General features: G+C 37.5%; 1 protein-coding gene across 1 annotated transcript; it reads left to right on the top strand.

The window, feature by feature from the left end:
* Window positions 1–541: 541 nt before the first annotated feature.
* On the top strand, window positions 542–6,082 carry LOC131157246 (protein NRT1/ PTR FAMILY 6.2). Its single transcript, XM_058111237.1, has 6 exons — window positions 542–736; window positions 873–975; window positions 2,434–2,651; window positions 3,340–3,890; window positions 4,250–4,590; window positions 5,409–6,082. The coding sequence occupies exons 1-6, from the start codon at window positions 734–736 to the stop codon at window positions 5,942–5,944; spliced, it is 1,752 nt and encodes a 583-aa protein (XP_057967220.1). The 5' UTR covers window positions 542–733; the 3' UTR covers window positions 5,945–6,082.
* The last annotated feature ends 9,948 nt before the right edge of the window (window positions 6,083–16,030 follow it).

Raw genomic sequence — 16,030 nt, forward strand, 5'->3', positions numbered from 1 at the left:
AGGACAATTCTTCTATTAAAGACCGTCATGATGACAAATTTGCGGCCCCAAGAATATTTGAAAATGACAGCTTAATATTAAGCAAAATACCACGTTACAGTGACCTCAAATAATTGCATGGCTAGTGCTATTATGGTGCTTTCATGTCAAAAAGCGTTACTCCAGTTAGGATCAATTAAATGTCTGTTTATCTATTTTTAGTGATACAGAGAAAAAGGAGTGAAAAACAGAAGGGGGAAGTTTTTTTCTCTGGGGTAGTGAAAGCAGTTGGAAGGCCCAATGGATCTTGTGGTTCACAGCTTCCATAACCAAAATCTCTTTCTTTTCCCCACCAGATAGGCAAAAGGGAAGACGCATTTGGCAATGCATGTTCCAGATCCCATTTTCCTCTGACCTCATCCAACAAATCAACATCAACTTTAAACTTTCTTATTTTTGTAAACGCATCTAGTACAAATAAAAAACAAAACTTGAAACAGTCCCAGATCCTTCCGTTGAAATGCGGTGGACCTAATTTAAACCTTTATCAAGAATCAACTGTGATCTGTATCAATCTGGTGGGGGGTGGGTGGTGATCATTTTTAAGTTGAACTTTGGCTGGAATCTACCTATAAAAGGAGAAGCTCCAAGAGAACCTAAGTTGAGAGTTGAAGCGTAAAAGAGAGTATCATCATCAGATTATTATCTTTCTCTTCAGCTTTCAAGGTCTTTGGAAGTTAGGATTTTGAAAAAAATGGTCAGTTTCCAGTTTAGTTCCTTGGTGTGTTTTGTCATACACTTCATATTTTCTCATTGTAGTCGGTATCTTCCTTTCATATATAAATTTTTTGTTCTTGGCTGTTGACACTTAGAAAAAAATGTCCATTTCTCAGGATGGAAAAATGAGTTGGACAGTTGCAGATGCCGTAGACTACAAGGGGTTCCCTGCAGATAAGTCTAAAACGGGTGGTTGGGTGCCTGCTGCTCTTGTTCTTGGTTTGTTTCTCTTTTGTTTTTTGTTTTTTGTTTGTTTTTTCACTTCATGCTTTCCATTATCATTGAACCATTTATAGAGTTAGCTTGAGATTAACACCTAAAAGCCAGCTCTAATGTGTTTTCCAGCAAAATAGGAAGTTACTTGGATGTTCTATATTTCTCAATGATCTCCGCCCAATGGATTTTGGATTTATATTAATCTTCTCAAGTGCTCAAATCTTGATTGCAAACAGTTCTAGTTGAGTATAATGTACCTTTTGCTTCAAACAAGTTCATCTGAGATTTGTTTGAATTAACTTTGAGTGAACCAGATATCTTGTTTCATGCAATTATCAAATCGAAGATATGTGCATATGCACAGAGAGAGAGAGAGAGAGAGAGAGAGAGAGAGAGAGAGAGAGAGAGAGAGAGAGAGGAGCATAACCTAGTCATTCTGCATGTTTTTTGTGTTGTCAGTGTCACTGAGGTGAGCAAAACAAGAAGTAGGCGTTTCATGCCAAGGAAATGGGAAGACAAATGGACATGGATGTTTAAGCAGATGTCTATAAAGAAAACAGAAGTCCATTTACAGAGCCAGCAAATCAGCCCTAAAAAAATTTAAATTCTCTTCTAGTCAAAGTCTCATAAAAGTATGCACCACCACTCACCCCTTTCTGGTTTATTTGTTGCCTTTAAAACTTTTTTCCACTCCCACCTCCTCAAATGTGGGACCAAATGAAATTGTCCCCATTCTCATCCCTTCTCCTTTAACCATATTGATTTACACCATTGTCTTCACTTTTTTCTCCTTTTTTTTTTTTTTTTGACAAAATGACATATGTGCTGATCTGTTCTTGGGTTGATGTGGTGTTCCTAAACACACGCACCCTTTTCTACCTTTGCAAAACCACAAACATGAAATTGTTCCTGGGACCCCAATTGCAGTAACAACTAGGAATGTATAGCAGTCTCTAATCTTATCCTGCTTTTTAGAAGCTTGATTTCAAGCCTTGGATTTGGATTTGTGTGGATTTGAACAAAACAAGGTGCAAAATTGTATTGAGTTTCATTCAAATTCTTGATCTGAATTTTCATGCTCCCAAACACTACCTTAGTGATGGGTATATACCATCGGATTGACAGAGTGAAGCTGCAGTTTCTGCCCAGTCATGACCCCATGACCCCTCTTATCATATAAATTAGGCTATCAATCTATTACTAATTGGGTATTAATTATCATCATGAATCTTAATTTCAAAATTAAATATGGTATCCTGTTCAACTGATCAGACCCTAGCAATTCTTTATCCTCATCTCTCCAATGTTGTATATCCAAGTTATCCTTTACCTTGTTTGATTGCACGAAACTGAATTAATTGTGTACACTAACAACACACGCGTACATCCACTCTCTCTCTCTCTCTCTCTCTCTCTCTCTCTCTCTCTCTCTCTCTATTTACTTTTTCCATACTTTTGTAGGGATTGAAATATGTGAGAGGCTTTCAACCATGGGAATAGCAGTAAATCTTGTGACATATCTGGGAGGGACAATGCACCTGCCTAGTGCAATCTCAGCAAATATCGTGACTGATTTTATGGGCACATCCTTTCTTCTGTGTTTGCTTGGAGGATTCCTGGCAGATTCTTTCCTAGGCAGATTCAAAACCATTGCAATCTTTGCCATGATACAAACACTGGTGAGCATTAATTAGCCCTTACTCATTTTGGCTATAACAATTATGAATTATCCATGCTTCATATCAACTGGGCCTAAACTCTGGATTATGACACATAACATCAAGAACAAGAGAGAAGGAATGCCTAGGCATGTACTGTTTTGATGATATGCAATTGTTGGAATATTGCCTCAAGAATTGAACAGTTGGAACTGAAATCCAAGGCTACACAAGTTAAATTAGAAGAAGAGAATATTAGTTAGTTGGTTAGCTTGATTAGTTAGTTTCTTTATTCTTGATTCTTGTATTATATAAATACAAACATATACCATGTGAAGTTTTTACATGGGCTGAAAATTCTTCTCTATTATATCACAAATACAGAGTATATGTTTGTATTTATATAATACAAGAATCAAGAATAAAGAAACTAACTAATCAAGCTAACTAACTAACTAATCTTCTCTTCTTCTAATTTAACTTGTGTAGCCTTGGATTTTAGTTCCAATTGTTCAATTCTTGAGGCAATATTCCAACAGCAATTGATCTAAATAAGGAGGATGATGTGTTACAAAGCAAGTGAAATTATGTTAGCAGTAGTACCTCATCAAAAACAACATAGGATAAGTAATTCTGTTTAAATTTTTAATCTCATTTTTTTTTTCTCCCCCACTTATATTTGTTCATTTGTTTTGTTTTGGTGAATTAGGGAACTTGCATGTTAGCAATATCGATGAAACTGCCACAGCTACGCCCACCTCCATGTGACAAAAGTAATGCTACACACACATGCAAACAAGCCAATGAATTCCAAATGGGAATTCTATACATGACTTTGTATCTGATTGCATTAGGCACTGGTGGCCTAAAATCAAGTGTCTCAGGGTTTGGGACTGATCAATTTGATGAGAAAGATGAAAAAGAGAAAGCCCAAATGACACACTTCTTCAACAGGTTCTTCTTCTTCATTAGCACTGGGACTCTGATGGCTGTTACGGTGCTTGTCTACATACAAGACGAAGTGGGTCGAAGCTGGGCTTATGGAATATGTTCTGTGTCAATGTTCATAGCCATCCTGGTCTTCCTATCTGGAACTAAAAGATACAGGTACAAGAGAAGCTTGGGAAGCCCTATAGTTCCCATTTTCCAAGTTATAGTGGCTGCCATAGGGAAGAGGAAAATGGAACTCCCTTTCAATGTCAACTCACTATATGAAGATTCTCTGGAGGCTACACGAATCCAGCATACAAATCAGCTCCGGTATGTTCTCTTATTAACACCATCAACTTAAGTTATAATAAGAAGAAAACAAAAACTTCAATAAACTTTATATTGGAGAAAGAAAAACTTGCTTGCTAATAACTAAGGATAACTGACATTTTGTTTTTGAATGTAATGAGTATACTTAATAGTATACTGGTAAATATATAAGCTCATGCGCCCACACATCATAAGGGAAATGAAAAAGAGTTAAAAATTGCAATCTCAATGTTGACAAATCTGCAATGAAAGTACTGCATATACAAAAACACAAAATTTTTGAATTTGAAAGACTAATTTTGGTATTCAAGCAATCTGTTGAGTTCCACAACTCAATTTATATTCCATTTTTTTCCTAGTTCCTTGGACAAGGCTGCAATTGTTGCAAAAGGCGATTTTGAGAAAAATGCTGGTTCCACTCCAAATCCTTGGAAGCTTTGCTCAGTGACAAGGGTGGAGGAAGTGAAAATGATGGCAAGACTCCTTCCAATATGGGCCACAACCATCATGTTTTGGACTACATATGCTCAGATGATCACCTTCTCAGTGGAGCAAGCATCCACCATGGAAAGATCCATCAGTAATTTCCAAATTCCAGCTGGTTCTCTCACCGTCTTCTTTGTGGCAGCCATTTTGATCACTTTGGCAGTTTATGACCGTTTCATTATGCCTATTTGGAAGAAATGGAAAGGAAAACCAGGTAGTGTATTGTTCTCCACCCACCTAAAGAATTTTCTTCCATGATATAAACACTAATGCGCATGTATTGCATATGCATGTATGTATGCAAATATGCATATAACCATATGTACATACATATGCATATGGACAAGTGGACAGATGCAATGTCCAAGACGGATGACCATTCGAAGAATCAAAAGAATTAAGCCAATTAGAGAAGGGGCTGTGTTAAAAAAAGTGACTGATTTTAATCAGCGTATTTCATAGACCAAATTTGCAGAGGCTGAGATTCACTCACTCTGACCATGACCTCGTACAACTTGTGCGAGAAGGGACATCATTTCCTTTGAAGCCAAGGAGACAGCTAAGACATAGGGAAAAAAGTGTCTTAAAAGGGGCATCACTTCCTTGGTGCAGTTGTTTTATTGATTGAGAAACTGTAGGCACTAATGGGAAGCAATTGGCAAGCACCACCCTAATGATTTCGACTTTTAATTTTCTTCTTTCATGTTGGGATGTTCGTGAGGTCTTTTCTAATTGAATTCCACCAGAGTCACAGTCTCCTTATCTCTGCACTCATGCTAATCATTAGGTGAAAAAGTTAAGGAAAAATTACTTCTATTGTGCACACTGTGGCAGTCCTCTAGCTCCACAAAACATAAGCCTCCCATCTTGTGATGCTTATGCGTGCTGATAAAAAGTCTTTCATTACCAACCCCAAAAGGTTATACCAGCTAGTAGCATAAAACTTAGGTGTTACAAACAATTTTCTAGCACTATGAAACAAAATATTACTAAATTCTTAGTGCCATTTCCTTTTTTTTGCCTTGGCAACAGGATTCAGCAGCCTACAGAGAATTGCCATAGGCCTCATCCTCTCAACAGTGGGAATGGCAGCTGCTGCACTAGCAGAGGCGAAACGCCTCACCGTGGCAAGAGCTACCAGCACTACCACCACAACTCTCCCCATAAGTGTATTCCTACTGATCCCGCAGTTCTTCCTGGTTGGTGCTGGAGAAGCCTTCATATACACTGGCCAGCTTGACTTCTTCATAACTCAGTCTCCTAAAGGAATGAAAACCGTGAGCACAGGCCTCTTCCTCACAACTCTGTCTCTTGGGTTCTTTCTTAGTAGCTTCTTGGTCTCAGTTGTGAAGAGGGTCACTGGAAGTGATGGTGGACGAGGATGGCTTGCTGATAATATAAACTATGGAAGGCTTGATTGCTTTTATGGGCTTTTAGCCATATTAAGCTTCATTAACTATGTAATATTTTTTGTTTTTTCAATGTGGTACAAGCCAAGGAAGCCACAATCAGCAGCTTTGCAGATGGAGAATATTGCGGTTAATGGGTCCTCTGCTGAGGAGTGCTAGCTACATACACAGTGGTGTATTATGAGACTGCTTAATTTCTTCTTTTGTCAAAATACATTCTGGGAAGAGGTTTTGTGGTTTGTGTCTCTGTCTTCTATTTTTCATCAATAGATCAAATCAATGGCTTTGGTTTCTCTATTTCAAAGTTGTGTTTGTTCCACCAATGCAATTACCATTTCTCACAGCCTTTCCCTGGCTACTTCATTTTGAGTTGCATTGCTGTATGGAGAAAAATAGAAGAATTTTTTTTAAAAAAAAAAATGACAATTACGGGAACAGCATTCATGTTTCAAATAATAATGTTGTAGCCCATCTTTAGTCATTAGATAAAAATATACATCACTAAAAGACTAAAAAGAAATCATGGCTGAGCTCCAGTATTTGTTTTGCACAAATGACCTTTAAAATAGATTTTTTTTTTTTCAAAATTTTCAATGTTTGGGCATGTAAAGGCAATTCAGTCAAAAAAGGTCACTGGATAACAGAAAAAAAAAACCCCTAATAAAGTGGAGAATAATCTCCTCTTACATCATCATGCAACATAGGCAGCAATTTCCCCAGATGATTTTTTAACACATGGCAACTCAAAAATGGAGAGAGAACTCACAAGAGAATATGAAATTTGTATTGCAATATGATTGAATGAGCATGTTGGAGAGCAATTAGTAGTATTAATATTTTTTTTTCTTGATTTGTCAAAAATCAAATCAAATTTTGCTAGACCCATGGAGCATTTTAGGACAACATATACATAAGAAATACGAGAGCCCCTTGCAATAGGGGAAAGATTGTCTTCTCATTTTATAGTTAGGGTGCGAAGGCCTATCCTAAGAGTCATAATGGGTTGAGTGTTGAATCCCATCAAGTTTCATTCATAAGAAGACCTAATCCCCTGCAAGATCAACTACTTCACCACACGTTTAGTACATAAAAATAGAATGGAATCGGGTGGGGTGGAATCGAATTTATCACTTGATTTGTTGACATTCTCCGTTCAAACTTCCATTGCATATTATCTACTACCCGTAAAGCAATAAATTTCCTCCAACATTAGTGTATTTCAAAGCATAAGTGATATGCTTATTTCATTGCTCTTTTCATGCTATATGTTGGCTTTTTAATTTTTCAAATCATTTCCATATGCATCACATCGTTGATTGTCATGGCAACAATCATACAGTTTCTTCAAATTGTTTCTATAGTATCACATCAAAAGAAAAAAGAAAGCATGATTCCACATTCTTTTCACGTTCCTTCCCACTTCTTTGGAGGGGAACAAAAAGGAAAAAGAGTGAATAGGTTTGTTAGATCCAATAAGCATTTTCCGTAGTATGAATAGTTACCTGCTTTTAATCGCCTACAAGCTTCACAGTGAAGTCTTCAAGAGTTCTGCACCCATTATTGGAAATCTCATCAGATTTAAAAACTGTTCCTTACCATATCATATAGGATTGTGTACATATCAACCACTAGCCCAACAGCATTTCCCCCCGAATATGTGAAGTGTGATCTCTTCAAGTGGAGCAATTTTAATTTTAAGTTTTTGCTTTTGTGGTTTAGCTTTAAACGGAAGCAAGACTGGCTAAAAACTCTGATTAATGGTAGGAGGATTGTAGTCCATGGAGGGAAAAATTCAAATAGTTGGTATTGTTCATTATCATCCTTTGCTTTTTGGGAGAAGTTTCTTAATACATATCTAATAATAGAGGTATTCTGGCTTTTGGGATTGCTCTTTGTGAAAAAATGAAAATAAAAAACTTGCACAAAATCAAAAACACATGTTCACATGCACACGGTTAAAGACAAGAACCTGTCATTGGAAAAGAAGTAGAAGGAAACAAATTAGTGAATGCCAAACAAAAATGTTTTATTGTCACATTGTCTTCAATCCTTCACACGTGCTTTTAATGGGTTTTATGTGAAAAAAGAGTATGATAATAAATAGTAGTGAATAAGGATGCAATTTTTTTTTTTATCAGCACAAACTAATTTAGTTTCATCACTTGAACCAGATGAATCCAAGTGATTTTTACTTTGCAGGATTTGAGAGCACAAAGTGTGATATTTATATTTGCGATTGCTGAGATTTGAACAAAATATAATACGAAAGTGCATTAAAACTTTATTGAATTCTATACACTCAATCAAAACATTGAGTTGGATGTGTATTCAAGTATTTATAATGATGAAAATTTCATTATTTACATATCTAAGAGGATGCCTTGGTGCTCTAAGTGTACTTGTCAGAACTCATTTGATTGTTAGATCAGTAATCTAAAGTAAGAATGAATCAAGTAGCACAAAGTGGTTTAAGATATGTCACAAATGTCCCTTACTTTATGAGTAAATTTGGCTAAATTTGCAATGAGTTCAAGTAAATGTATTTTACACTTGTAGGAGAATCAAGATTACAACAATAACAACAAAAAAATAAAGCCTTAAATCCCACTAGGTGGGGTCAGCTATATGAATTCTTTTCCGCCAATTTATGCGATCATGAACGTATTGGTGGTCATATGAGGCCGTTATCGGCTATGGAGGAATTTAACAATTGCTTGGACAACCGTGGTCTTATGGACTTGGTTGGTATTGGCAACAACATGTCTTGGTATAATGGTCACAGTGGTAATTCTCGAAGTTGGGCAAAACTGGATAGGGTGCTCTATAATTCGAATCTTCTCCAAGTTTTGCCAAATATTTATTTCGAGTATGGAAAGAGGAGGACTTCAGATCATAACCCATTGATTATTCGATTTCATAGAAATCTGCATCGGTATGGTCCTTCTCCCTTCAGGTATCAGAATATGTGGAGCACGCACCAGTCTTTTAAGTTTTGTGTGGAGGAAGCCTGGAGGGAGGAGTCTCATGGTTTGGGTTTAGTTAGACTTGCTGGTAAATTGAAACATACGAAAGTTGCAATTCGAAACTGGAACAAACAGATTTTTGGACATGTACAACAGAACATTAAAAAATTGGTGGAAAGTATGGAGGCTCTAGAGGCTCAGCTTTGATGGGGATCAACATGCCTTATGTATCCCTTTTACTGATATGATGACACGTGGACGACCTCCTGATCTCCACTCCTTTGCTGACATGAAGTTGAAGTTGAATATTGAAGAAGCTTCTCTTTGCTTGAGCTTGTAAAGCTTGTTCCTCTCCTTGTGAGTGAGTAGTGTGAGGCTACAACGTTCTCTCCGGACATCAAGTGGTAAGAGACCACTAAGCTATCCAACGACTCCATCAACCCCTCCTCCATCTAATACTCTCACGCCCCCATCAACACCACACGGCCAGCACCTTCATACACCCACACGACGATCATCATCTACACTTCATTGCTGCATTCATCTTGTGATTCAAAGCTCGTACGAAGGACCTACGGTGTGACCTAACTACGTGTGGAACGACATCAAGTCATCCAAACCAATCTCTTGGTAACTTCAGGACTTGTGTTTGAATCCTTTGCTATATTTTGTGAACACTTGCTAGTAGATTAAAATCACATCTTTGAATAGCCCATTTGATCCATAGATTGTAATATTGGTACTTCCTAGTTAAAATCAATTGTATGAATATTAGTTTGCTAACAATGAACTTTTATTCTTGAATCTTTGAAATAACTACTTTTCAGCATATAACTTGATTCCTTTGTGAAAGAACCAATTGGGACTTAATTGCTGGACAGGTTATACACCTTTTGAAAATCCTTGAACATGTGAAATAAAGCATGATTTATTGTGTTTATGTTCGGATAATTAAATTCTTAAATTAAAGTGTTTAAGTGTATGTGCTTGTGTGAGGGTTGAATCGTAGGACATAGGTTGACCATTCCAGTCCTACATCTTCTTGGTATCAGAGCCTAGTTCAAATTAGGCGAACCCTCTGAGTCCCAACATCTTCATTTTCTGTCTTCCAAATTGATGTGCGATTTTTGCTGTCAAAACCTTCTCATCTTCCAAAACCTTAAACATAAAAGTTGTGAGAAATTTTATTAGCTTTCTTTTAACACCAATATCGCCTTATTTGGAGTTTTGTAGAAAAAGTTATGCCCTAAATACCGAAAGATGTTTGCAATTGAAAATCCTTTAGCAGCTCTTGGGTTTCCAGAAAAACGGGTGACGGTTTTGCCAAGAACAGCCCACCTATACTCTAAATTTTGGGTATTTGAACCTTAGTTATGTTACGTTTACACTTGACCTTACCTTGTGTAACCAAACACCATTCCAAAGGGCTGTCGTAGTGCTCTCTATGAATCCTTTCCCAACCCCTAGGATGTCTACTCAAGTCGGGAATCCTTACCGAGGTCGTAGGATTCATGTTGAGAGAGAGCCACCTATAACTCCTATAAAAAGACCTTTCCTCCCTCCACAAAGGCAAGTGAGTCGCCAAGATGACATTGCTAGGATACCCCCACGTCATGAGCTTTATGCCCAACATTGGGATGATGAGTACTATGACATTGATGACCTTCATATTAGGACACCTTGTCATAAGGACCATTGTGATCCTTACAATGAGGAAATGAGGATAGAAGCCCCCACCTTTGATGGAAAAAAGGATCCTAAAGTCTTCCAAGATTGGTTAACTAGGATGGATGCCTATTTTGAGTGGTGTAAGATGCATGACTCATACTGAGTGAGGTTTGCAAAAATGAGACTAACCGGGCAAGCCAAACTCCATTGGATAAATGTTGAGAGGCAAGAAACGAGGTTAAACCATAGACCCATTGAGCATTGGGATCTAATGAAGGATATATTAAGGGAGAAGTATGCACCCCTTAGATATAGAGAGCACCTTATAGATCAGTTTTACGACTTGCGTCAAGGTAGCATGACTGTTCTAGAATATATGAATCAATTTGATAAGCTGACTGTAAGATGTGGTGTCTATGAGACTAGTAGTCAACAGACCTCCCGATTTTGCCTAGGATTAAAGCCTGAACTGAGGAGAAAACTGTTCCCATATCACATTGAGTCCCTTGAACATGCCTATAGTTTAGCTTATGAATTTGAGCAAATTACTAAAGGGCACATGGGAAAATGGTTTGATACCTCTTCCAATGAATCATACTCTCACCAGATTCAGAGTTATGAAAAGTCCTGACCAGCATAGTTAGGTCAAGTCGCTTCCTGAGGGAGCAATCCCACAGTCCGAAAGCCTATGGACAAAGGGAAAACACCTATGACTGGATCCTCTCACCAGAGTTCTAGCAGTGCAATGTGCTTTAGGTGCCATAAACAAGGACACTTTCCCAAACAATGTCCCACTAGGAACTTGGCACTTGATAAGGAAGATGATGAGAAAAAGAAGAAAGAAAATAAAGAAACTAGTGGAGAAACCTTGAATTTCATAAATGAAGAGCTATTTGAGCAAGAAAGTCAAGATACACAAGAAGCGTTGGTGGTTGTTACTAAGGAGACTAAAATGCTTTCTGAGAAAGAAACACTCGTAAAAGTATCATCTCTACCTTTTGAATTTAAGGATGTCATCTTTGAGTCGCCTAGTGAGTCATCTCCCACGAGAGACAATCAACATATCACTGACCTTGTTCCTTATTCATCTCTGCCTCATTTACCACATCATAGAGTGAACCCGATAGAACATGAGGAGCTGAAACAAGTGAATGAATTGAATGAACATGACTTTGTTCATAAGAGTTTAGGTCCACTTGCCTGCCCTACTTTCCATAATCCCAAGGAAGATAACACTTTGAGCACATGCATCAATGATAGAGCAACCAACAAGATTGTCATTGAGCATAGGTTTCTCAAAACCATTGTTTCAAATAAAGATGTACAACTCATAGGTTACTTCTTGAAAGCCTTGAGGACCTTGTTAGACATCAAACTTAAATGTTCTAGTGCTTACTGCCCCCAAACTAATTGTCAAGTTAAACTAGTAAATAGGAGCCTTAGGGACCTATTGAGATGTAAGGTAGTTGAAAACATCATATCTTGGGATTTATGCCTACATTTGCCCAATTTCGCATTTAGTAGTTCAGTGGATAGGACTGCAATACTTAGCCCATTTCAGGTTATTACAAGATATAGTCCTAGAAAGCCTGTAGATCTTATTCCACTACCACTTAAGTCTAGAGTGAGCGAGCCGACTAATGCTTTTGCAAAGCATATACACAATCTACACTCTAAAATAAGAATGAAGGTTAATTTGAATCATGAACATTATAAATCTACTGCTGACATACATTGCATGTTGAAAGAATTTTCAAAGTGTGATATGGTTATAGTTCATATTCGTCCTGAAAAGATTCCTGTTGGAAAGGTGAGGAAGTTACATGCTAACAAGATGGATCATTTCAAAATTTTCAAGAAAACTAGTTCTGATGCTTACATGCTTAATATTCCTATTGATTTTAGCATAAGCAATGTTTTTAATGTTGAAAATCTAACCCTTTTTCTTGTAGCATCTTATTTTATAGAACCTTTAAATTCTAACCCTGCAAATGACCCCACTCCATTTCCCACTCCTTTTGATCCTGAAAACCCGAAATTTCCTTTGCCTCTACCCTTACCCATGCCCAAGTACCTTGATATAATCTTGGATGACAAGCTAAAGTTCACACGAGCAGGATCGTATCAAAAGTTCTTTGTCAAGTGGAGAGACAAACTACTTTCTGAGAGGAGTTGGATACTTAAAGAAGACCTCCTTCATCGCAACTCAGAGTTGTATTCCCAGTACATCACCTCTAATTCTTTTGAGAAGAATTCTTTTGGGCCCGGGAGAGATAATGGCGATCAACATGCCTTATGTGTCCCTTTTACTGATATGATGACACATGGACGACCTCCTGATCTCCACTCCTTTGCTGACATGAAGTTGAAGTTGAATATTGAAGAAGCATCTCTTTGCTTGAGCTTGTAAAGCTTGTTCCTCTCCTTGTGAGTGAGTAGTGTGAGGCTACAACGTTCTCTCCGAACATCAAGTGGTAAGAGACCACTAAGCTATCCAACGACTCCATCAACCCCTCCTCCATCTAATACTCTCACGCCCCCATCAACACCACACGACCAGCACCTTCATACACCCACACGACGATCATCATCTACACTTCATTGCTGCGTTCATCTTGTGATTCAAAGCTGGTACCAAGGACCTACGGTGTGACTTAACTACGTGTGGAACGACGTCAAGTCATCCAAACCAATCTCTTGGTAACTTCAGGATTTGTGTTTGAATCCTTTGCTATATTTTGTGAACCCTTGCTAGTAGATTAAAATCACGTCTTTGAATAGCCCATTTGATCCATAGATTGCAATATTGGTACTTGCTAGTTAAAATCAATTGTATGAATATTAGTTTGCTAGAAATGAACTTTTATTCTTGAATCTTTGAAATAACTACTTTTCAACATATAACTTGATTCCTTTGTGAAAGAACCAATTGGGACTTAATTGCTGGACAAGGCATACACCTTTCGAAAATCCTTGAATATGTGAAATAAAAAATGATTTATTGTGTTTATGTTCGGATAATTAAATTCTTAAATTAAAGTATTTAAGTGTATGTGCTTGTGTGAGGGTTGAATCGTAGGACATAGGTTGACCATTCCCATCCTACATCAAGCTTCAGGAAAGGTATTCGCCAAAAATGGAGGAAGATTTTTTCCTTACTAAACTTGAGTTGGAAGCATGGGAAAAGAGGGAGGAGATTCGTATTTCTCAGCTACCCAAAAAGAAATGGTTGGGGGGTGGGGGATAACAATACAAAGTTCTTTCCTGCATTTGTTAACCAAAGGAGGAAGAAGACTATGATTCATTCATTGAAACTTCCAAATGGAGAAGTGTTGGATTCTATGGAGGCTGTTTATGAAGGTGCAGTAAGGTATTTTTGAACTTTCTTAACAGGTGTAGGCCCCAATCGAACAACTAACCTTGTTGATATAATATCTCCTATGGTTTCTGAAGAGGAGAATATTGATCTTTGTCGTGAACCGTCTAAGGTGGAGGTAAGGGATGCTATTCTTTCTATCCCGAGAAATAGTAGCCCAAGTCTGGATGGTTTTGGTTAGACTTTTTTCTAGGATTGTTGGGATATTGTAAAAGAAGACGTGATCGATGCAGCTAGAGATTTTTTTGCTGGGTCTCCTCTTCCTAAATTTTATTTTACATTTTACATTGTTCTAATCCCCAAAGTTCAGAATCCTCAGAGTTTTGACAAGTTTAGGCCTATTAGTCTTTATATTGTTATCTACAAAAATTTTTCAAAAATTATTGTTGCAAGGATGACAGGTTTATTGTCTGAATTGATTTCTTCAGAACTGGAAGTTTTCATTCCTGGTAGAAGTATATTTGAAAATATTTCTTTGGCACAAGAAATGGTTCATTCTCTGCATAAGAAGTCTAATGGTGGAAATGTAATGATCAAAGTGGACATGGCTAAGGCATATGATAGGGTCGATTGGGATTTTTTAAACTTGGTTATGAAAAGCTTTGGTTTCTTACGAAGATTCTGTGGTTTAGTGGCGGAATGTGTTTCCTCTCCTTGGTTCTCCATTATGATGAATGACACTTATAAAAGTTTCTTTAAACCTTCTTGAGGCTTCGCCAAGGAGATCCTCTATCTCCTTATCTATTTATTATTTTACAGGAAGTTCTCTCTCGACTTCTAAAGAAAAATTTTATGGAGAATAAGATAGGGACTTACTGTCATCCTCGTGGGGCGCCTTTGGTATCTCACCTTCTCTATACAGATGACATTCTTATTTTTGCCAATGGCAAGAGAAGTTCCATTCGAATGCTTATTAAGACTCTGAAGAAGTATGATGATTGGTCTGTTCAATTGATAAATAAAGAAAAGTCAAGTATTTTTTTGTCAAAGAGAATTGCTTTTGCTCGGAAGAGATCTCTATTAAGGATGACTGGCTTTGCGGAAGGAGGTTTCCCTACTACATACTTGGGTGTTCCTTTGGTATCGGGACATCTTGCGACCCAGATTTTAGAGCCCCTAGTTGATAAATTGAGGAAAAAGATAGCGGGTTGGATATTTTAAGCTTTTATCTCAAGGGGACCGCCTAATTTTAATTAAGCATGTATTATCATCAATGACAATTCATCAATTGGCAATATTGGACATTCCTAATACTGTCTTCAAAAAGATAAATTCAATGTTATCGAATTTTTTTTGGAGTGGAGTAAATGACAAAAGGAAAAGGAATTTGTGTTCCTGGTCTAATATATGTAAGCCTGTTTGTGAGGGTGGTTTGGGTGTTAGGGATTTGGAGGAGGTAAAAAAATCATCGCATATGAAGTTTGTGTGGAGATTGTTAACTATGGATGATCTGTGGACTCAATTCTTTAAAGCCAAGTATTTGTATAAGAAACACCACTTTAAAGAAATGAAACTAAATAAAGGAACCAGATTTTGGAGATCGATTGTTCGTGTGATTCCTGAAGTTTTAGAGTATGTCCGTGTTCGAATTAAAGAAGGGTCGTCTTCTTTCTGGTTTGATCGTTGGTTAGCCTACAGTCCCCTTTGTACTAAGGTTTAGGAAATCAGTAACTATAAGCTACGAACTCGAGATTGTTGGGATAGAGATGGGTGGAATGTTGATTTATTAGTGGATCTGTTGGGTGAAGATCAGGTTGAGGAAGTAATGAACTATGATATTTCTCGCAAGGAGGTACCAGATACAGTAATTTGGGAACCTTCAACATATGGGAAATTCACCACGGCAAGTGCTTGGGAAATTATAAAGGAGCATAAAGAGGAATTCTCAGTTGCAAAATGGATCTGGCATCCTATGTTGCCAAAAAGGGTGTCAATTTGTATGTGGAAGTCTTGGTTCACTTGTCTTCCGGTTGATACTCGTATTAAAGAAGTAGGTGTTCAGATGGCCTCTCAATGTGATTGTTGTTCAAATGCCAAGATTGAATCTCTAGACCATGTGTTTTGCACCGGATCTTTTGCTCATAAGGTATGGAAAAAAATAGTAGTGGCATTGGGTGTTAGTTGTATGGCAACGAGTACTTGGAAAGGCAGAGTTAATGTCTAGTTTCGTTGTGCAAGACAGGCCTCACAGTTAGACATTTTGGTAGGTCTTATACCTTGTCTCATCATTTGAAGACT

This window comes from Malania oleifera, chromosome 6, assembly GCF_029873635.1.
Source record: "Malania oleifera isolate guangnan ecotype guangnan chromosome 6, ASM2987363v1, whole genome shotgun sequence".
Classification (NCBI taxonomy): Eukaryota; Viridiplantae; Streptophyta; class Magnoliopsida; order Santalales; family Ximeniaceae; genus Malania; species Malania oleifera.

What these genes read in the sequence shown, in the direction of transcription:
- LOC131157246 (XM_058111237.1), top strand. An exon ending in GCCTGCTGCTCTTGTTCTTG is followed by an intron (nt 976 to 2,433) that starts GTTTGTTTCTCT and finishes ATACTTTTGTAG; the next exon opens with GGATTGAAATATGTGAGAGG. An exon ending in CAGCATACAAATCAGCTCCG is followed by an intron (nt 3,891 to 4,249) that starts GTATGTTCTCTT and finishes TTTTTTTCCTAG; the next exon opens with TTCCTTGGACAAGGCTGCAA.